At 45.6% G+C, this 23,752-nt stretch overlaps 1 protein-coding gene across 3 annotated transcripts in view; it reads right to left on the reverse strand.

Annotated features, from left to right (window-relative positions):
* Positions 1-23,752, reverse strand: part of Ndg (Nidogen) — a 142,965-nt gene that overhangs the window by 21,297 nt on the left and 97,916 nt on the right. For all 3 annotated transcript variants that reach the window (XM_045749091.2, XM_069300139.1, XM_069300129.1), the window contains 7 exons: positions 22,316-22,441; positions 13,181-13,309; positions 5,618-5,746; positions 5,349-5,479; positions 2,807-2,896; positions 2,365-2,527; positions 1,209-1,334 (listed from right to left, as the gene is read on the reverse strand). In XM_045749091.2, the coding sequence (XP_045605047.2) occupies positions 1,209-1,334; positions 2,365-2,527; positions 2,807-2,896; positions 5,349-5,479; positions 5,618-5,746; positions 13,181-13,309; positions 22,316-22,441 (894 nt within the window). The remainder of the gene's footprint in view (positions 1-1,208; positions 1,335-2,364; positions 2,528-2,806; positions 2,897-5,348; positions 5,480-5,617; positions 5,747-13,180; positions 13,310-22,315; positions 22,442-23,752) is intronic.

Below are 23,752 nucleotides of genomic sequence, written 5' to 3' on the forward strand. Positions count from 1 at the left end.
GGCCCATACGAGGCAGCTGCTATTGGCCCATACGAGGCAGCTGCTATTGGCCCATACGAGGCAGCTGCTATTGACCCATATGAGGCAGCTGCTGTTGGCCCATACGGGGCAGCTGCTATTGGCCCATACGGGGCAGCTGCTATTGGCCCATACGGGGCAGCTGCTATTGGCCCATACGAAGCAGCTGCTATTGGCCCATACGAGGCAGCTCCTGTTGGCCCATACGAAGCAGCTGCTACGCGGTGTTCTGAATGTGTTGATGGTGAATGTGTATAGTGTGTGACAGTGTATAGTGTGTAAATAGATTGTATATATACACAAATTAGCATGATACATAGTAAACATGTGCTGCATATGTGTACACAAGTTTCATGCACGTAACACAGTGTCTACGAACAGTACGGATGTTGTACTGCGATATTATAGTGTATGTGTTCATTATACATTGGATTGGCACATAAAAACAATGAAAATGTATTTGGAAAGGTGCGCAAAAAATGAACGAAAATATATTTGCGGCAACTCGCGCGCCCTGCCCCGAGCGCCCCACCGCCCCCGAGAGCCCCACCGCCCCCGAGAGCCCCACCGCCCCCGAGAGCTTACGGCACGGGCGCACGGGGAATGATGATGTCACGCCCCAACTTCCGGACCCCATAGCAGCCAAAGTAAGTACAATTTCGACTTTTTTTTTTACATACCCATACTGAGGGAAGGGTTTTTGACACTTTAAAAAGAAAAAAGAATTTTTTCCAGAGAATTTATTTCCTGCGCACTGCGGGGGTGTCACATTTGGAGGCAACGCAGTTAAGGGGTTAAGACAGTAAGTATTAACTAGAAATGGGAATTATTTGAACGTGTACAGTATGTTCTTTTTGAACTAATAATAACTTTTGTTTATCATTTATTCTTATACTTATTTCCTTTTGTATTTTATAATAGTTCTGTTTCTACTCTAGGGCCTAAAGCCTTAGAGTAGAAGCAGTCAATTTAAATTTTCAGCTCTTATTATGATATGCATTTGTCTTGCAATCATTACCTATCTTAAATGTGTATACTGTAGCCACAACAGATGTGAATGTATTAGCTTCTTACACTTCATTCTGAACCATTTCTAAATGACAGGCTACAACTGTAAGACAATGTAATCAATGTACTATGGAAGAAAGAGATCAACAGCTTTCCTTAATACTGTACAGTATTATACTCACCCACAGCTGTCATGAAGGGATCAACATGGATAGGGAAGCCAATTCCAGAACGTATATCACTAGGCATTCGAAGGACAGATAATCCTTGGTTAAGAAGCAAAATGTTTTTCTCATGATCTGCTGCCTCTGGATAAGAAATGCAAAATAGGAGACCATGTATAAGGTTGGTAAAATGCAGATTGTATAACTTTATGTGCAGTTATATGTAAAATTGAACAAAAATACTGTCCCTTGGTACCCTAAACAAGATTTTCATTTAATGGGAGATAGGGAGGTATGTCATGACTGGTATATAAAGTTTAACTTTTGTGGTTGTTAATGTAAATGTTTTTCTTATTTAAAATACCAGTTTGTTTTATTTGTGTTTCAGTTGTGTTTGAGAGTATGTATTAGTAAATGAGTATGATTCTGTGTGTAAAAGTTATCCTGAGCATTTTTTGTGAAAGGAGCATTCCTGCACTCCACCAGGAAGAGTGGGCTGAAACTCCACACACACAGGTTGTGTAGTGTGTGCTCGTGAGGTACTCACCTCACTGTGTGAGGTTATTGACCTCTATTTATATCTGAGTGTCGAGAACTGTATTCGTTAATTAATCTGGCAAGTGAGATTTTTCCTTGTGTGTGTTATCCCTTATCCTGTGGTTAAATAAATGTAATGCATGCACTCTGATTGTAATGCATACACTCTGATTCTTGAGTCCCACCAATGCAAAAGTATGGTACCAATCCCATATGGTCATTCTTGTATTTGAAGTGTTTATAATTGCATACTGGTTTTACAAACCCTAGTTGAAAGTAACGTACCTATACTCTAAATAAGAAAGTTAGGATGGGTTTTGTGAGTTTGTACTCTCCAGTATGGCTTTACAGCTACTGAGTGACCTTACAGGGTACCAAGGCCTCCTGATCATTATGGCTGGGATTAATTTCATGTCTTTTAGTAATTAGTGTGTTGATAAGAAGTATTCATTTAAATTATATGTTGTGTTCACTGACTATTAACAAACAATCTAAAGGAAAGAAGTACTGTATGTGATATTTCTAAATACCATATTCATAAGATTATAATCATTTGTTTATGATGCCCATATCAAATGTTATGACAAATTTACCTTGTCTCACAGTTTGCATCTCTATTCTGGACAGCCAGGCTTACCTTGACAGTTATATCCATCACCTGTAAAACCGTCACGACAGATACACGAGTAACCAAATGTAGAGGCAGGATCAGGCAGACAAACAGCTTGAGGATGACACACTGAACTATCTGAATGACACGATCTTGATGACTGACAGAAGAATCCATCACCTTCGAAGCCCTATGGATAAGTACATAGGATTTTAAACAAAGTATGGATATCACACTACTAAATATTACATAAAATAAAAGTTGAAATAATGTTCAATTATGCATACTGTTTAAATATTTTGTATCATTCTTATTATTCAAATGGCATGAGCATGACTTGCTTGCAACAATATTTTTACCAGAAAAGTGATATACAGAAATAAAGATGACTAATTTTCTTTTATAATGTGTAACAGAATACACTATTAACCCTATACAAACCAAGTTATTAAACTTTCATTTTACTAACCTCGCTACACTGACATCGGTAACCCTGAGCATCTCGATCATATGAGCACTCGGAATTGTCACCACAGTTGTAAACAACATTACATCCAACCTGAAAGTACAGTATTATAAGGGTATGGGTTGTTTTCTCACCTGTTTTTACTAAGTACATGTACAATAGGCAATTGACATAATATATTGATAACACGTACCTTAGCATGGGGGAACTCGTCCTTCTCAGTACAATAACAAAGGGTTATATTGAATAACACACAACTTATAAAAAGTAATGCCTGTCTCTCTTCTTGAAGAGAAGTATACTGCCTATAATAAACTAGGTTAAGAATTTAACATTATCACTTCTGGCTTTATTTATAACATTAATATTTACTGAGTACATATGTATTTAATGGATACATTAATTTCTTTAAGGCAAAAACCGGAATGAATTCGAACTATAATTGATATCTTCATAACAGAAATCACATGAATAAAATAAAATAAAATTAATTCTCTAGGAGAATTATCCACTATCCACTACCACTATTGCAGGCCCTTCACATTCTTTGGAGACAGTGCCTAGATAACCAGCGTTGAATGTAATGAAACGCCATTTTCTGGGCGAGACACAGAGGCTCCCCAGAGCTATCCGGGCTGATATGAATGTATTAGACCCTGGCATCAGTCAAAATGAATGGAGTTCTATGCCTACCAGGGACCACGAGCCAAAACCTGGCCCCCTCAGAGAGGCACAGGAGCAAAGGCCTGTAGAAACCCCCGTGTTGTTGGAAGCATTCTACATCTGCCATCGATCTGGTCAGACACCAAGAAAGGTAGGCACCCCAAAACAAACCCTATCTGGTGAAAATATTGCTACTGAAAGCTGAACTGTTGGACAGAACCCTCCCAAGCGAAAAACAAGCAAATGAGCATGACGTCACAGCCATCATCGCGCCGCTGTCTGTGCAGCTCCCCTCTCCCCGGGAGGGGGAAGAGCCCCCTGCGCCGGTTATCCACACCTTTAGTTCTATGGCTGATCTGTGACCTGGCGGTCATGCGACTCTGGCTCCAGCGTTGTTTCAGTGCTGTGCCTTGTGGTGTGGTCTTGTCTTGTGGTGGTGTGCGAGCCAAGTGTGATATGCACCACATCTGCTATCAACTGCCCACTGCTACCCACCCACTCACTCTGCCACCCATCCTGCTGCTCATCTGCCCACCCACTGTCTCCTGACTGCCCTGATACCCACCCGCTCTGTGCCCGCCCTGCTACCCACCTCCTTAATCTACCATCTGCCACCCACCTTAGTCTACCATCTGCAACCCACTTATTTAGTCTACCATCTGTCACCCACTCGTTCTGCTGCCTGCACACCCACCCACTATGCCCACTCTGCCAACCATCTCACTACTGCCCAACCTGCACACACTGACACCTGCCCGACCACTGCTGCCCACCTATCCACACACTTTGCCACCTGCCCTGCTACTCATCCATCCACTCACTCTCACCTGCCAACCCACTCGCCCTCCACATGTTCCTCAATTACATAATTCTAGGGATGGTTCTGACTGAAAGATTTTCTTTCCTATCCCTCCCCCCACCACCAGCCTCCCTGTCCCACTCACCTCCCATCCATCTGGTCTCCCCACCATCCAGTCCATCCATCCATCCAGTTCCCCTCCACCATCAATCCAGTCCCTCCCCCCCACCATCCATCCATCCAGTTCCCCCCCACCATCCATCCATCCAGTTCCTCCCACCATCCATCCATCCATCCAGTTCCCCCCACCATCCATCCATCCATCCAGTTCCCCCACCATCCATCTAGTTCCCCCCATCATTCATCCATCCAGTTCCCCCCACCATCCAACCATCCAGTTCCCCCACAATCCATCCATCCAGTCCCCACCCCATCCATCCATCCAGTCCCCCTCGTCATCCTTCCATTCAGTCCCCTCACCATCCATCCAGTCCCCCTACCATCAATCCTGCTGTCCTCCCAAATACAATATTCAATAATCATCACTAGGCAGGATAAACTGGTAAACTGGCATGCCTCGTCCCTCGCCCCACCCCTCACTCAGCAGAACAGAATCATGTGCTCATTGACCCCATACATATATCAGCAAACTCAAGCATCGAGGCAAACTTTGAGTACCGAGTCAAATTTTTAGAAGAAATTGAGCTCAAGAACCAAAAAATTCGAAAACGGTGGCATTCAAAAACTGAGGTTCCACTGTGTATCAATACAAATGGAACTCTAAACAATTGATATAAATTGAATAAATTTAGATTTAGGAAAGACCTGAATAAATACTTGTTTAGAAACAGGGTAGTTGATTCATGGAATAATTTACTGGATTACATAATAGACGTGGAATCATGGATTGTTTCAAGTGTAGGTTAAACATATGTTATATAGGAATGCATTTACATGGACACAAGCTGTCTTGTATGGGCAAATAGGCCTTCTGCAGTTTCCTTATTCTTAGAAAATAAGCTCTTAGAAAATAAATACAATGCAAAACTAATAAATTAAGGAGAGTCAATAAAGAAAACATACCTGAGTTGGTGTACAGAAGCTGCCATCTCCTTCATAACCATCTCGGCACTGGCAACGGTACACCAGAGCATATGTATCATAAATGCAGTCAGCATTGGCATCACAGTTGTTGACGATATTACAGCTTGCTTCTAATAAAGTAAATATAGGCAAAGCATGAATCCAATTTACAGATCTATGAATAAGGGAGCAGCAGGATCCTAAAGCATTGAAGTGACATTTTATAGATGTATATTTTTATGGTGCTGGTATAATACATGCCTACTGACCTCCCTTGGGTGTACAGGTGCGGCCATCCCCTTCATAGCCATCATTACACTCGCACTTGTAACGCTGACTTTTGCTCTCGTACAGACATTGAGCATTGGTGTCACAGTCTGTAACACTGCTACACTCATCTGTCACCAGAGAAAGTTTAAATACTGTAACAAATAACATGAAAACATTTGATGATAATTAGTACCAACTATAGATTACCTGTGTTGTAACAACTATGGGTTGAGTTTTGCAATAACTGAGTTATTGGTATTGCAACAATTATAGGTAATGTCTGCTGAAACACTACAGTTCATTGGTGTTGCAATAACTATGGGCTATTATGAATCCCATCACCCACACAAATGTTTGAAGGAGGGGGAAAAGAATGAATTTAGGGATATACCCATTACATGCAAAATATTTAGGAAGAACATTGACAAACTAAAAGACTCAAAAGCCCCAGATATGGATGGAATCCTATACAAAGTCTTGAAGGAACTGGCAGAAAAACTATACCTACCACTGAAACTAACTTTCACAAAATCTCTGGACAAGGGGTAGTCCTGCAAGATTGGAAACATGCAAATATCACCCTTATTTTAATCCTTAAGTTGCGCATTGCATTATATGATGCTTTGACCGACTTGCAGTAAATTGCGCATCGCATCATATGATGCTTTGGAGTACTACACAAGATTTAAATGGCCTGCGGATACACGGGGTTCACCACACCTTCATTAGGGCTCTTGTAAACAGACACCATTTAAAAAAAAAATTGTGGGTCAAATTCCCGGGTGTTAGGGGTCTCGGTATCAAGTGAGCTACCAAGCCTGACACACGCAGCATGAGCTCACAGAACTGCTGCTCAGCTTGTGACCACAGCATCGCCTAAAAATGCCATAATATACTTGTTCATGCTATTATGTAGCAATGATATTATTACAGAAGACCCCTGACTGTGATAAAACTTACCAGGGTTCTGATAATAGCAGGATTGTGGTGATATTTAGCACTGTGCTCCATGGAGAGAGGAGTAATGCTGTGGGAGGGAGGGGTGGTGGCGTTATCTTCTGACTGTGTGTGGCCACCTTTTATTGACTGCACTTACCATATGAGGCTTAGTGGTTCACTATGGTGAACACAAATGTAGATACTTATATATAATGTGTGTATAAAGGGTATAAACAGCAATAGGAGTAGGATGGGAGCCGCCATTTTGGTGAGGGAGGTGGCGTCGTCCGGTCCGTCTAATTACCACAAGCTACACAAGCTTCACAAAGCTTCAGAAAGCTTATGTTAGTAATGAATAAATATGATATATTTACTCATTATAATGTATGTGCTGAATGTAAAACACGAGAAAACATAATTTTAATCTGAAAAAGTATATTTTTATTAAGAAATTAGACGAAAATAAAGAGCTGGTGACGCCAAATAAAGTCGACGATCCAAGCGTCGGTTAGGTTAGGCTAGGTTAGGTTTGGTTAGGTTTGGTTTGGTTAAGTTAGGTTAGGTTAGGTTAGGTTAGGTTAGTTTAGGTTAGGTCAGCCTAACCTAACATATCATATTTATTCATTACTAACGTATTGCCAGGAAGCTTTCTGAAGCTTTGTGAAGCTTGTGTAGCTTGTGGTAATTAGACGGACCCACGTCGTCTGCACGACTTATCATGTTGTTTACTGGTCACCACTATGGTCTTTGGGCACCAAACCAGTTTACTTGTACAAGTATGGTGAATAAAACCGGTAGATACTTATATATTATGTGTGTATATAGCGTAATAACACCACAAACAGTATTGTTGGAGGAGAAATATTAGTGCGTTTGGCCTTGAAGGCGGCCGCCACCAGCTGACTGTGTGAGTAGCTACGTCTTTGTGCCTTTACTCACCATACAAGCTTAGATGTACAGTTATGGTGAACAAAACATGTATATACTTATATATAACATCTGTATATAAAAGCAAAAACAGTATTTTGGGAGGAAAATGGTGGCAAGTCAGGTGAGGTGAGGGAGGGAGGGAGTGGAAGCCAGTGGCGGACTGCCACTGCCACTGCCACTCAGCATACCAACTTAGTGGTTTGTAATGGTGAACACGAATTTAGATACTTATATATAGCATCTGCATATAGTGAATAAAAGCAAAAACAGTATTGTGGGAGGAGAATGTGGGTGAGTCAGGTGACTTGAGGGAGGGAGGAAGTAGCAGCCAGTAGCGAACTGCCACTGGCACTGCCACTCAGCATGCCAACTTAGTGGTTCGTTATGGTGAACACGAATGTAGATACTTATATATAATGTCTGTATATAGTGAATAAAAGCAAAAACAGTATGGTGGGAGGAGAATGTGGGCGAGTGAGGTGTTGAGGGAGCGAGTGGCTGGCTGGTGTGTGGGGGTCACTCCTCGTTACTTTTTAATTCATAATAGCAACTTAGTGGTTTGTTATGGTGAACAAAACAAGCAGATACTTATATATAACCTGTGTATATAGTGTAATAACCGACAAAGTATTTGTTCACTGTTTGATGAACATAATTGAATCAACAATATGTACACCATATTTTTGAGTACAGCGATAATTCACTCATTTTATTATATGAATATATCACACTACACACTATTCAATAATATTACAGCAAAAAAACTACGAAAAATCAATCAGAGACATTGAAATAATTAGGTAATTATCTCTTTGTGGCAACTCTGGCCTGACAGCTGGCAAGCAACAGACCGTCTGGGATGCACGCTGAGTCAGCGCCTGTTTTTTGCCAGACTTCCCCGCCCTATAGCGGGCAATATATACCACTTACAATTTTTTTATTATTTTTCCATTATCAGTGAACATAAATTAACAGGTTTAGAAGATTTTTTTTTTTTTGTACGCGCCTGTGAGTGACACATGCTAAATAGCCAGGCGCCATACAAGGGTTAAAAAAGGGCAGAAAGAGCTCAGCAGCAAACTACCAGCCAATCAGCTTGACATCACACATTTGCAAGCTCATGGAGAGAATCTTCAGGAAGGGAATCTTTCACCATCTTTCAGTGAACAATCTGGTACAATCGACACAACATAGGTTTGTTAAAAACATATCCTGCCTTACAAACCTGCTCACATTTTTTGGAAATGGTAACCAGCTACTCGGACAAAGGGCTTCCGATGGATGTGGTATACATGGCTTTTGCTAAAGCCTTTGATTAGGTACCACATGAAGAGACTGGCAAGGAAATTACAGGCCAATGGAATAAATGGTAAAATATCAGAATGGGTAAAACATGGTTGAAAGAAAAAAAGGGTCATGCTAAATGGGAACAAATCTGAATGGAGAAATGTGGTAAGTGGGGTGCCACAGGAGGTCCATTTTGGGGCTAACCCTTTTTGTCATATACATCAATGACATAGATGAGAATATTAGAAACTACATCATCAAATTTATAGCGGACAAAGATTTATGGTAAAGTGGGAAACGATGATATTGAAGCCTTACAAAGAGACATGAACTCCACAAATGGTCAGATGACTGACAAATCCTTTTTAATATCAACAAATCCAAAACCATGCATATGGGGTATAATAATCCACAACTACAACTAGCATTACATTAAAGCAGACTGACGAAGAGAAGGATCTTGGAGTCAAAATCCGCTACTAACTAAATGTTGCACAACAGGTAGGAGCAACAGTCAGAGAAGCTAACCAAACCCTCTGAGTAATCAAGCATACTTTTGACTTTAACCCTTCCACTGCTCAGGGGTCCTGAGGACATTTACATCCCTGTGCGCAAGAAAAAAAAATTCAAACAATTTTTTTCGTCTTCTAAACATGTTAATTTGTGTCCCCTGAGCACGGGAAAAATAAAAAAAAATCATAGGTGACATATTTTGGGCGCAATTGACCGAGGAAGTCTGGCAAAAAGTAGGCATTGACAGAGCGGTCGTCAGAGCCGGTCAGCGTCACCCGCACTGACAGATGGGAGTTGCCACAAAGAGATTATCACTTAATTATTTCTGTGTCTCTGATTTTTTCTTTGTTTTTTTGCAGTAATATTATTCAATAGTGTGTATTGTAATATATGTATATAATAAAAGTGGTGAATAATTGCTATACTCAAAAGTATAGTGTGCATATTAGTGATTCAATTATTATGTTTATAAAACAATAAACAAATAGTTTTGCTGCTATTACACTCTATACACAGGTTATATATAAGTATCTGCATGTTTTGTTCACCATAACGAACCACTAAGTTGGTATTGAGAGTCGAAAAGCAACGAGGAGTTACTGCCACACACCAGCAACCACTCATTGCTACTCCCTCAACAACGCCTCACTCGCCCACATTTTCCTCCCACCATCCTGTTTTATATTTTATTCACAATATACAGACGTTATATATAAGAAACTACATGTTTTGTTCACCACAAGTGTACAACTAAGCAGATATAGTTAGTTTAGGCACTAAGAGCCGTTGCTATACACACAGTCGGCTAGTGGCTGCCTCACTCACTCAAGGCCACACGCACTAAACTTTCTTCCCCAACAATACTGTTTGTGGTGTTATGACACTATATACAGACGTTATATATAAGTATGTATATGTTTTGTTCATCACAACTGTACAGCTAAGCTGATATAGTTAGTTCAGGCACTAAGAGTTGTCGCTATACACACAGCTGGAGGCTGCCTCACTCACTCAATGCCACATGCACTAAACTTTCTCCTTCAACAATACCGTTTGTGGTGTTATGACACTATATACAGACGTTATATATAAGTATGTATATGTTTTGTTCATCACAACTGTACAGCTAAGCTGATATAGTTGGTTCAGGCACTAAGAATCGTCGCTATACACACAATCAGCTGGCGGGTCCTTCACTCATTCAAGGTCATACGCACTAAACTTTCTCCCCCAACAATACTGTTTGCAATGTTACTACACTATATACACATATTATATATAAGTATCTACATGTTGTATGCACCGTAACTGTACACCTAAGCTTGTAGAGTACCCAAAGAGCATAGTGGCCACCCTCTGCACAGCCAGACAAATCATGCAGACGACGTCACCTCCGTCACCCAAATGGCTCCTCCCAGCATAATCCTTTTGCTGTTATTACACTAATACACACATTATATATAAGTATCTACATTTGTGTTCACCGTAAAGAACCACTAAGCTGATATGGTGAATGCAGACAATAACAGGTGGCCACACAGTCAGTAAACGATGCTTTCTTCCTCTGTCTCTCAGCATCACTCGTCTCACAGCACTAATTATTACAACAATCCTGCTATTATCACAACCCTGGTTATTTATATTTACAGTCAGGGGTCATCTGTAATATTGTCATTGCTAAATAATAGCAATTATATATTTATTTTGACATTTTTCGGCGATGCTGTGGTCACAAGCTTAACAGCAATGCCGTTCGCTCATGCTGCGTGTGCCAGCCTTGGTTGCTCCAACAGTACTGTGCCTCTCACACCTGAGAATATTGCCCACGAATTTAAAAAAAAATGGCATCTGTTTACAAGAGCCCTGAGGAAGCTAATGTGAACCCCTTGTAGCTGCGGGCCATTTGAATCAGGCCTGGCACCCTTAGGCGTATATATACGCCATGAGCACGGTGGGACATGTTACTCATGGCGCATATGTACGCCATGCGCAGTTTAAGGGTTAAGGAAATGAAGGTAATGATTCAACTGTATAAATCTATGGTGCACCCTCATTTGGATTACTGTATCCAAGCATGGAAACCTCATTTTCAGAAGGACATAGCCGCTCTGGAGTAGTAGTTTCAGTAGTTTCTCTGTCAGTAGTTTCAAAGCATTATATGACAGAGTGCTGGGAAAACCTGGCTGGGAACACCCGAGCATAGCTCTTATTTTGTAACTACACTTAAGTAATTACTAAATCATGAACTATGGAAAATGTTTGTATTGCCTCATCTACTTTCTGGTTGGATTCTTGGTGAGGTGATCATAACAATTCCCCTGCTCTCTCTACTTCTGTGAGGGGACCAGATTCTGACTCTGATCTCTGGTAGGCTGATAGGATGCCTATGACTAATGTGACTTAAGTAATGGGAAGCTATCATAAAGATATTGCTTCAGGGAAGGAAGGAAGGAAGGAAGGAAGGAAGGAAGGAAGGAAGGAAGGAAGGAAGGAAGGAAAGGAAGGAAGGAAAGGAAGGAAGGAAAGGAAGGAAGGAAAGGAAGGAAGGAAAGGAAGGAAGGAAGGAAAGGAAGGAAGGAAAGGAAGGAAGGAAAGGAAGGAAGGAAAGGAAGGAAGGAAAGGAAGGAAGGAAGGAAAGGAAGGAAGGAAGGAAAGGAAGGAAGGAAAGGAAGGAAGGAAGGAAAGGAAGGAAGGAAGGAAGGAAAGGAAGGAAGGAAGGAAAGGAAGGAAGGAAGGAAGGGAAGGAAGGAAGGAGGGAAGGAAGGAGGGAAGGAAGGAAGGGAAGGAAGGAAGGAAGGGAAGGAAGGAAGGGAAGGAGGGAAGGAAGGAAGGGAAGGAAGGAAGGGAAGGAGGGAAGGGAAGGAGGGAAGGGAAGGAGGGAAGGGAAGGAGGGAAGGGAAGGAGGGAAGGGAAGGAGGGAAGGGAAGGAGGGAAGGGAAGGGAAGGGAAGGGAAGGGAAGGGAAGGGAAGGGAAGGGAAGGGAAGGGAAGGGAGGAAGGGAGGGAGGGAGGAAGGAAGGAAGGAAGGAAGGAAGGAAGGAAGGAAGGAAGGAAGGAAGGAAGGAAGGAAGGAAGGAAGGAAGGAAGGAAGGAAGGAAGGAAGGAAGGAAGGAAGGAAGGAAGGAAGGAAGGAAGGAAGGAAGGAAGGAAGGAAGGAAGGAAGGAAACAAACAAACAAACAAACAAACAAACAAACAAACAAACAAACAAACAAACAAACAAACAAACAAACAAACAAACAAACAAACAAACAAACAAACTAACTATCAGGAGAAAGCACCAAACCATTATGACCATATTGCACTTGGAAGAAGGGATCAGGATAAGGATATGGGATAGGATGGAAGGGGAGAAATGGTGCCCAACCACTTGGATGGTCACGGATTGAACGCCGACCTGCATGAAGCAAGACCATCACTCTACCCTCCAGCTCAAGTGGTTGGGCGTAGTCTCAGGGAGCCACCAGTGGGCTACCCCAGGAAAATTTTTGATAACAAATTCTACATTCAAAATGTTAAGCTTATTTGTAAAATCTGCCAACTGAAAACAACATTTCACAAAAATACTAGAGAAACTCCTTTCCCTATCTGGCATCCTTTAGGTATTACATAGAGAGAAAAAAATACAAAGTACAGTAATTATATTATGAAAAGTCTTAAATAAGTTAAAGCAAGTCATTATCTTTCTTATATAAAACTAATTCATCTTTTAGTAAGCAATAACTTTTAATCTTACATGGCAAAGCACTTTAAAACAATTTAGTTTCGTATTCTCAACTACATAATAAAATTTACTGCATCCTTCAAAAAGTGAATTGTAATTAAAATATATTTTGCCCAATTTATTTCTACATGTTTATATCAAACATTTATATTTATAACTTTTGTTTCTAACCTTGAGGGGTGCAGACAAGGCCATCACCTTGATAACCTTCAAGGCAAACACACACATGTTGGAGAGCGTAATCATCAAACAGACACTGGGCGTGGATGTGGCAGATGTCTACAGTATCACAAGATACATCTGTGTAAACCAAAACAGTAAAGTAATGAATATTATTGGGTACCACCATACAGTAATTATATTGTTTACATCATCCTTGTTATAAAGAAATTTACCTCCTATATTATTCACCTGAACTTAATTGTTCTTAAAGACAATTATTTGAAAGCTCTCAATAACCATTAATGGGTGTCTTAACTGGGTCTCAAGATGCCGTTGATGTAAAGAAGTCAATTAATCACCGTGCTGCGCGGCCTTAAAATACGAAATTCCCGTAGTGCGCCAAAAAACCAGCGTTGAATGGAATGAAACGCCATTTTCTGGGTGAGTCCCGGAGGCTCCCCGGAGCTTTCCCAGGCTGATATGCTAATGTCAGACTTTGGCATCAGTCATGTGTATGGAGTTCTTAGGCCTACTGGGGACCAAGGCCAGAACCGGGGCCCCCCTCAGAGAGGCAAGGGGAGCAATGGCCTATAGAAACCCCCGTGTGGTTGGAAGCATTCTATGTCTGCCATCGACCGGAACAGGCACCCAGAAAGGTAAGCGCCTCAAAATAAACCCCTATTCTGGTTAAAATTGCTACCAAAAGCCAAACTAGTGGATAGAACTCCCAAACAGAAAAACAAGCAAACTAGTGTGACATCACACGTCACCGCGCCGCTGTCTGCACAGCACCCCCCTCCCCGGGAGTGGGAAGGGGGAGCCCCAGACCCTCCACGCCGGCTACCCACACCTCAGTTCTTGAGGCTGGATGTCAAAAACGCGAAAAAAACGCCGACCGGAGGGAGGGAGGGATGCCAGGAAGCCTCCGGGACTCACCCAGAAAATGGCGTTTCATTATATTCAACGCTGGTTTTCTGGGGGAAGCCCCGTTGGCTCCCCGGAGCTAACTACCCACAGACGGAAAAAGAGGGACTTACCCGGGAGGCGGTCGTCACTCACTCCTCAACTCGAAGCCGAGACAACTGGCTGCAACCGCCGACCCAAAGGAACACAGGCCCGACGGGGCCCAAGGACATTCACAAGGTAACGAGCAGCCAGCACCCTGTTCGACCGCCAAAATCCCCGCGCCCGAATATCAGACCAAGACATATTCCCAAAGACGGCAGCAAGAGCCGTGAACTTACGAACGTTATGGGCACGGGGATAGACCGCAGGCTGGCTGGACTTAATAACCCTGTGGACGACCTGGGAGACCCGAACCCGCGAACAGGGAAGAAGGGAAACTGGATCAACCCAAAGCGCGTCCCCGGACACAGAAGCCGTGGTGCACAAATAACGGCGAAGCTCCGCAACCGGACACAAAACATGATGCACCCCTGGCCTGACCAACCAAGCATCAACCACCCATGGATCCCTCCGGAACGCAGCAGTCTCATTCTTCGCCAGAAAAGAAGGAGACGGCTGCAAGCGAACAAAACAATCTCCACAACCAAAGAGCAGAAACCTCTGTGCCGGAGGAGAGCATGAAGCTCCTCTACCCGACCCCCAGAGGCCAATGCCAACAAGAAAAGAGCCTTGGAAAAACAATCCCGGACCAAAGGGGCCACAACGAAACGAGGAGACGAAAGGAAAGCGAGCACTCGGTCCAAAGACCAGGACGGCTCAGGCGGAGCATGAGCAGGCCGGAGGTGAAACAATGCACGAGACAGCTTGCGAAACGGCGCAGATGTAACATTGATACCGAAGGCAAGCTGAAACAGCTCCGCCAGCGATGCACGATACGAGGCGACAGTGTTAGGCATAAGATGACGGTCCTGAAACAACCAAGAGAGGAAGGACAAGACCACCCGAACAGACAAGGAACTAACACGACGAAGACGCAAAAAGAAACAGAAGGACCGCCAGGAAACTTCATACTGCAGCCGAGAAGAAGCCCTCAGGTGGGACACCAACAAGGCGGCCAACTGATCACCATAGAGATGATGATAAACTTGAGTCAAAAAACCCATACGCGAAGACTCGAGGAGATGATCAAACCAGCCACGTGACGTACCGGCCCGCGGGAAAACCCTCGGGTTCGGACACTGAGCAAGCAGCGCCTGAAACCAAGGCTGGGCCGGCCACCAAGGGGCCAGAAGGACAACTCTCCCCTGGTAAGTCTCTAAGTGAGTCAGGACCCGGAGCAACAGCTGAACTGGGGGAAAGAGGCACAGGAACCCCCACCTCGACCAGTCTAGCCAAAAGGCATCGACCCCGACGGCCTTGCGATCGGGGAAGGGCGCCGCATACACGGGAAGACGCCGCGACCACGCCAACGCGAAGAGGTCCACCTTGGGGCTCCCGAACGTCTGACAAAGCCAATGGAAGGACTCGTCGTCGACCGTCCACTTCGTGGAGAGGGGAACAAAGCGAGACAGGGTGTCGGCCAAGACGTAGGACACTCCCTGTACGTGAACCGCCAGGAGAGCCAAACCCCAAGAACTCAGCAGACGAGTCACCCAAAGCGCCTAACCCCAAAGAGACAAGGACCACATCGAACCCCCGCGGTTCAGGCAATGAACCACCAGAGAGCAGTCTGAATGGAGCCGAATCGTCGATCCGCGGGCCACCCGAATCCTCCCAAGAGCAAACCATACTGCCGCGAACTCCCGCACCGTGCTGTGAGCTCGACGGAAGGACGGATCCCAACGCCCCTGGCTGGTCTGGTGAGCACTAGTCACAAAGCCCCAGCCGAGAGACGAAGCATCCGTGTACACATCGAGCGAGGCCTCGGGTAGGGGCCAAGGCACTGAAACCCAAAAAACCCGAAGAGGAAGCCAGTGACACAGCAACCGACGCAAGGCCCCCGGGGGTCGAACCCTGCGATCGCGAGAGAGGCAGAAGGGGGGACCCCGAAGGAACCAGAACAGCCGACGAAGCCAAACCCGACTCGGCAGGTAGACCACCATCGCGAAGTTCAGGCTCCCGCACAGCCCCTCGAGCAACCGCCGGGTGACCCGAGGGCCCACCAGAAACAGATGAAGGCGGGACCGCAGCCGTAGGAGAGACTCCGGAGGGAGAGACAAGGAGGCGGTCCGAGAGTCCCAAATGAGACCCAGCCAAGTCCAAACCTGAGAGGGGACCATATGGGACTTCCTCCAGTTCACCAAGAACATGAACCCGGCGAGCTGGGAAAGAACCAAATCCCTGGCTAGCAAGCAAGCTGACTGGCTGGGAGCCCAAACCAGCCAGTCGTTGAGGTAGGCCAACACCCGAACACCTAGGAGACGCAAACAGGCCACCACAACCCGTGTAAGGCGCGTGAACATGTGAGGTGCCAGGTTCAACCCGAACGGGAGACAACGAAAACGGTAACTCAGACGCCCCACTACAAAACCGAGCCAGTCCCTGAACCGTGGATGAATCGGGACATGCCAATAAGCGTCCCGGAGGTCCAGGGACACCATCCAAGCACCCGGCTCCAAGAGGAGCTGAACCTGCAACAGCATAGTCATCCGAAAGTTGGGGCAATGAACCCAGGGGTTTAGACAGGACAAGTCCAGAATGAACCGCAGGTCCGCGCAGTCCCGTTTCGGAACCGGAAACAGACGGGAAACCCATCTGAGGGACAACGTCGTTTCGACGACGCCGAAGCGTACCCACTCCAAGACGACTCGACAGAGCGCAGGGGAAGAAACCTGCCCTGCCAGCCCCGACCCCCCAAAGGGGGGATGGGCCACCCAACGCCACCGCAGGCCAACAGACACGACCCGAAAGGCCCACGAATCGTGGGACCAGGCGTGGGCGAACAGCACAAGCCGCCCCCCCATCACTCCATCAATGGGGCAAACCGCGAAAGGGCCGGCGACCCTTACGAGACCCAGAACCCTGCACAGAGCGAACACCGCGCCGACCAGACGAGGGAGGATCCGGAGTAGGAGCCGAACCTGAACCTGACACCAGTGGCCTACCACGACGAGAGGAACCCCAAGCCCTGGCATGACCCTTCCGGGAAGACCCACCTCGGGACCCCCGGAAAACCAACAAGTCCGACATCTGACAACAAGCCGACGACGCACTCTGAATAAATGCGCCACGGTCGACTCATCAAACAGAAGAGGACAAAAAGGCGAATAACGCCTAAGAGCCAGAGCCCAAGCAGATTCCATGGAGGAACCCAGCACCGTCTGCCAACATGCGAGACGGGAAGCATAAAACAGGGAAACCGCATCCCGCAAAATCGGAGTGAACAGCTTCAACAAGGCAGCCGACAAACGCGCTGCCAAGGACAAGGCGCCAGACCCCAGGACGGACCCAAGCATCTTCACATCCTCCACGAGCCAATAAAAGGACAGCTCCAGGGGGGAAAAGAACCGCAAGGCCGAAGCCAAAAGGCCCCGGGCGCGCAAGTCCTCCGCAATGAGCGCCGCAGAAAGGGTGGGAACCTGCACATGGAGCTGAATAATGCCCACATCGCGGGGAATGGCAGGGGCAAACAAGCACTCATTCAGATACTCAAGATCGCCTCCCAGGAAAACCTGAAGCACTGTGGAAGCTTCCCGCCACTCCAGCGTGCAGGAACGACAGAAGGAATGCCAGGAATCCAGAACAAACACGGGGTAGTCCGCTAGCCAGAAAGACTCCGGAACATCTTAACGGAGCCAGAAAGGGAACGAAGTCCCAAACCTGAACTCGAACGGATCCATTTCCAAGGCATAATCCGGGTCACGCAGGAGGTAAGCTGCAAAGGCCACCCGCACCACACCTGGTTGGATGCGATAAGCCGAAAACCCCCGGAAAGACAACCGACGTACCCGGGGGAACACGGAACCGAACCCGTGGAGGGGTCGACACCAAATCCAACTCGTACACAGAGGGAGGAAAAGAAAACCCCATTCCTTGTAACAATAAGCCCCGCTCAGAGGGAAGAAAAATCCAGGCCGGGTCCAGCGGGGCCCAAGGCCCCCAAGTCAGCCCCTCCCCAGCCTTGAGGTCCTTCACCACAGGACCCGAGGCCGAGTCCTCTCCCCATGCCCCGACTCCACAAGACAAGGACGGAGCAGGTGTAGAAACTGGAGGAAGGGGGGCCCACTGATCAGACCCAGAAGCTTCGGCCAGGAGACAAGACTCGAATGCCTCTGCCGGCATCCCCGGAAGGGGCACCCCCCGAAGCTGCCCGAGTCTCGATATCAAGTAACCCCTGCTCCAACCCTGAAACTCTCAGACGCTTCGTGGCTGGAAGCAGGGGGAGGGGGGAACCAGAATGAACAGAAGGGGAAGGACGAGGAGGTGCGGACTGAACCAGAATCGAAGCGACCCCCACCCCCAAGTCCGGGTCTTGAAAAGCAAAGTGGGGCAGCCCTGGGGCTGCCCCACTTTGCTTTTCTGGTTGGTTGCTCCGGGTGAGCAACCAACCGTCCCCTTTCCACGGAGTGGACGGTTGATGACGAGTCCTTCCATTGGCTTTGCCAGACGTTCGGGAGCCCCGAGGTGGACCTCTTCGCGTCGGCGTGGTTGTGGCGTCTTCCCGTGTATGCTGCGCTCTTCCCCGATCGCAAGGCCATCGGGGTCGATGCCTTTCGGCTAGACTGGTCGAGGTGGGGGTTCCTGCAACAGATGAAACCTAGACTGCAATGCACGCACTGCCTGTATCCAAATAGAATCATCAGAGGATTGGGTAAATTGAGTCACAAGCAAGTAGCAACACTCACAGGACTCAGGGTCGAAAGTATCACCGACCCAACAGGCAGCGTGGCAGAGGCAAAAACAATGAGGGTCACCCTGAGACAAGGGGACCGATCAACTTTCAAATTCGCACACAGCGAGCTGGGACTCCGGGGTCACATCCATCGGACCCACGCGCCCCCTTGGGGATTCCCAGGGTCCTGAGCGTTTACTTTAAGAGGACTCGCGCTCAGGTAGTCCCAGGCAGGGCGCTGTTAACCGGTGCCCAAAACTACCAAGCGAACTTCTATAGCTGTACCCCAGGGACGTGTACACTCACGGGGACCTAGCAGGGGGCGCCACCGAGGAGAACCATGGAAGGTCAAAAACTAGTGGAACAAGAGGGCAGAACCCCCTACCAGGCAAAAACAAAAAGAAAAACAAAACCCCGCAAGAGGACAGCAAACCCCAAGGAACAGAGCCGGCCGCTATGTCGGGAATATAAGCTGTGCAGCACCCTGCGCCCCTACCAGTGCAAAAACTGCCTCATACCTGCCAGTAACAAGGGAGAACAGAACACCCAAGAGAACAACAGGCGGCTGAAAAAACAAAAAGGTAAAATGGACCAGCAGAGGCAGACCCCGAGGAGCCTGTGGAAGGTGGCCCCAAGCTCCAAGGGCAGTACTTACAGGGCACCTAGGGAAGGAAGCCCTAGGCGCATGCAGCCCGAGTACTGAAGATAACTCCTGGCTCTCGCACCCACAAAAACAAACACCACAAGCAAAGCACAGTGCTGTAGCGATACCGGAGCCAGAGCACACGACCTTCGCCTATAGACTAAGCCTCAAGAACTGAGGTGTGGGTAGCCAGCCTGGAGGGTCTGGGGCTCCCTCTTCCCCCTACCAGGGAGGGGGGAGCTGCGCAGACAGTGGCGCGGCGACGTGTGACGTCACACTAGTTTGCTTGTTTTTCTGTTGGGGAGTTCTATCCACTAGTTTGGCTTTTGGTAGCAATTTTAACCAGAATAGGGGTTTGTTTTGAGGCGCTTACCTTTCTGGGTGCCTGTTTCGATCGATGGCAGACATAGAATGCTTCCAACCACAAAGGGGTTTCTATAGGCCATTGCTCCCCTTGCCTCTCTGAGGGGGCCCGGTTCTGGCCGTGGTCCCCGGTAGGCCTAAGAACTCCATACACATGACTGATGCCAAAGTCTGACATTAGCATATCAGCCTGGGAAAGCTCCAGGGAGCCGACGGGGCTCCCCCCAGAAAATATATTCTTTGCAATAAATTATTTTCTCTTCTTATATTGTTAAATTGCAGTTTCTTATCATGGGAAACTAAACTAAAATATTGTATGTGACATACTTTAGCTGAGATGGAGCTAAAAAGTTGAGCAAATTATGGGCACTGAGCGATAAAGCACTCTGGGTCACTCGACCCCGCCACCCCGTGGGGCGGCAGTTGCCGCGAATATGATAATATGATTCAAAAGTTTGTAATTTGTGGAATTTATATAGTCCAATGTGTGGAACATGGCTATGCTCAGAATTAAGTGGCTCTTATATGTGACATGTATATTATATTCTACGATCAATCTAACAGTGTTTTTACTGTTAATACAGTATATACCTATCTTCATATATGTTCACCATAACGAGCCACTGAACTCCAATTCGGGAGCAGTTCGAATGGAGCTGAACCGTCAATCTGTGAGCGACACAAATCGTCGATCCACGAGTGACATGAATCCTGCAAAGTGAAAACCACACTGCACCGGACTGTGGAGCTCGACAGAAGGACAGATCCCACCACCCCTGGCTGGACTGGTGAGCACTGGTCACAAAACCCCAGCCGAGAGACAATGCATTTGTGAACACATCAATCGGGCTCGGATAGGCACCACGGCACTAAAGCCTGAAAAAACCAAAGAGGAAGCCGGCAATGAAGCAGCTGACACAAGGCCCCCGGGGATCGCACGCAGTGATTGCGAGAGTGGCGGGAGGGACTTCCAGAAGGAACCAGAACAACCCCCGAAGCCAGATCCAAACCCGAAGGGAAGACTAGCATGATGAAGTTCAGACTCCCACATAGCCACTCGAGCAACCGATGAGTGACCCAGTGGCCCTCCAGAAACACCTGAAGGCAGTACAAGGCAATTATTTACCGAGTGGGTGAATGAAGGGTTTGACCTTCCAACAAAAAATATCTGCAGGAGAAACATTTGCCACTCAAGGCCCTGTTTCTCCTCAACAATGTTTCTGCTCATCCTCCAGGCTGATGATTCATTGTTGGAGGAATTTAGTTTTGTTACAGTAAAGTTCCTTCCTCCCAACACCACTCCTCTACTTCAGCCTATGGACCAGAAAATCATTTCCAATTTTAAGAAACTTTATGAAAGGGCACTTTTCCGGAGATGTGTTGAAGTGACGAATGCCACAAACCTCACCCTCAAAGAGTTCTGGAAAAATCATTTTAACATTTGTAGTGCTTTAAAACTGATGGACAAAGCCTGGCAAGAATGACTAAGAACCATGATCTCTGGCTGGAGTAGATTGTGGCCTGAATGTGTTCTAGAACGAGACTTTGAGGGGTTTGAGCCTGAACCTGAAGTGCCTTTAGTTCAGGAAATTGTTTCTCTGGGCCAGCAATTGGGCTCGGAGATTAATGGTGCTGATGTGGAGAAGTTGGTGGAGGAACACAGCGAAGAACTGACCACCAAAGAACTCCTAGCCCTTCACAAGGAGCAGCAACAAGAGGCAGCTGAGGAAATTTCTTCATGGGAGGAGGAGGCAGTACAATGTCCTTTCCTCAACAATTAAGAAAATGTGTGCAGTATGGAAAGAACTGCAAACTTTTGCTGAAATAACTCACCCAAATCAAGCTGCAGTAGGCCGCTGCCATGATCTTTTTAATAACACTGTGATGCATTACTACAGACAAATGTTAAAATGTAGGGAAAACAAATCTCTATGGAAAGATTTTCAGTGAGATAAAACAAGCATTGAACCACAACCAGGTCCTAGTGGTATGCAGGCAAAACGTAGGAGAGAGAGTACATCAGAGAGGTCATCACTGCCTGATGTTATAATGGAAGGGGACTTCCCCTTCCAAATAGTAACACCTCTCCTTCTCAACCCCTTCCTCGCCGTCTTCCATATGCCAACAAGAGTCCTCGATAAAGGTAAGATAAACATATTGTATTGTAGTTAGAAATTTTTTTTATATTCAGTATAAAATGTATTTTTAAGTTAAAATTTTTAGGGGTGTGGAACAGATAAATTCAATTTACATTATTTCTTATAGGAAAATTTGTTTCGACTTACGACCCATCTCTGGGAACGAATAAAGTTCATAAGTCGAGACCCCCACTGTATATGTATTTAATATAACAAATATAATATAATATAACAACAATTTGCTTTTTCTATGAAATACTCACCAAACTCAGTGCAGTCGTAGCCATCCCCATCATATCCAACATTACATTGGCATGAATAAGTCTGAGAATAGCTCTCATAGATGCACTGTGCATTGGGATGGCAGTTGTTGACCTTATTACAGGGAACTTGTACATGAAAAATGCAAAAGTATGTATTTGACAATGTTATAGCAATGTTACAGACATGATTTAAAATCAAATTAGTAATTAATCTGACAAAGAGATTAATAATTCTTGGTTATTTAATTTCCCTTTTGGATATTAAAGAGTTGTATAAATGAAACTAAACACCTACTTAAGTCTTTTGACAAAAGATTATAATTACTGCATATAAAATTCATAATCATTCATCCATTTCTAAATTGCATGAGGTGGTGAGGCTTCAATCAAGCCACGAGGAAATAGCAAAGCAACAATTATATTTATTTAAAAATTATACCTGTCCATCTACTATATCTAGCACATTACAAATAATCAGAGTGAACTTCCAATGGAACTCTCCAGTAAATCATCTAAAACAGCATTTACATGGCTGAGCACACATTGCATCTCATAAATTGTTATATATAAACAAAACATTTACTTCCTCCTCACAATCGAGTGTCACCTAGCCTTGTTCTCTACCCTATCTTACACACACTATTCATGCCCAATCTCCACTTCCTCACACATTTTCTTGGCCTTTCTCTCCACTTTCAAACCTTTAAACACTTTAACACAGTCTCATCACCTGTCTATCAACATCCACTAATCACACTGCAAGTGACCAGTGGCTTTATAAATAACCAGTGTTTAATGTAATGAAATGTTTCTTGCTGGTGGGTCCCTTGGTATCTCCCCTTGATACAAACTGATACACTTGTCAAACCCTCAATACCACACCAGCCTCTATCAATTCATGGGTGCCTACTGGAGACAAGTACTAGAATCTGGTCCATTTAATAGAGAGAAAGGAATTCTGGGAAGTCTAAGATAACCACAGTAACCAAGAGAAAGACCACCCGAAAGGTAGAGCACACCAAAACAGACAACTGCATGAATCACATTTGCAATGTTGATCCTTACTATGTAAACAATTGTGAAATGGGCGGAATCAGTGCCTCATAGCGTATGATTATCACAAAATGGAAGCCCCTATCATGCAGGGCACTGAGTTATCAACTTGATCATTCATGCACTGCTCAATGCACAGTGTGAAACACCATGGGAAGAGAGGCAAGGGAGGGAGTAAGAAGCTACAGAGGGACCCCATAAGAAAGAGGCAGTTCATTACATTTAATTCTAGTACTCTGAGATATGTGTATGAATCAGACCCCTATGGTTCCTTCCAGAGTTATCTCACAATAGAACACTGGACAACCAAAGAAAATCGCACACCAGAACAAAGGACCACGAACATGGTGCAACAACCAGTGCATCCACTTGAACCCCCAGAAG

Source organism: Procambarus clarkii, chromosome 5 (assembly GCF_040958095.1).
Source record: "Procambarus clarkii isolate CNS0578487 chromosome 5, FALCON_Pclarkii_2.0, whole genome shotgun sequence".
In the NCBI taxonomy this organism is placed as follows: domain Eukaryota; kingdom Metazoa; phylum Arthropoda; class Malacostraca; order Decapoda; family Cambaridae; genus Procambarus; species Procambarus clarkii.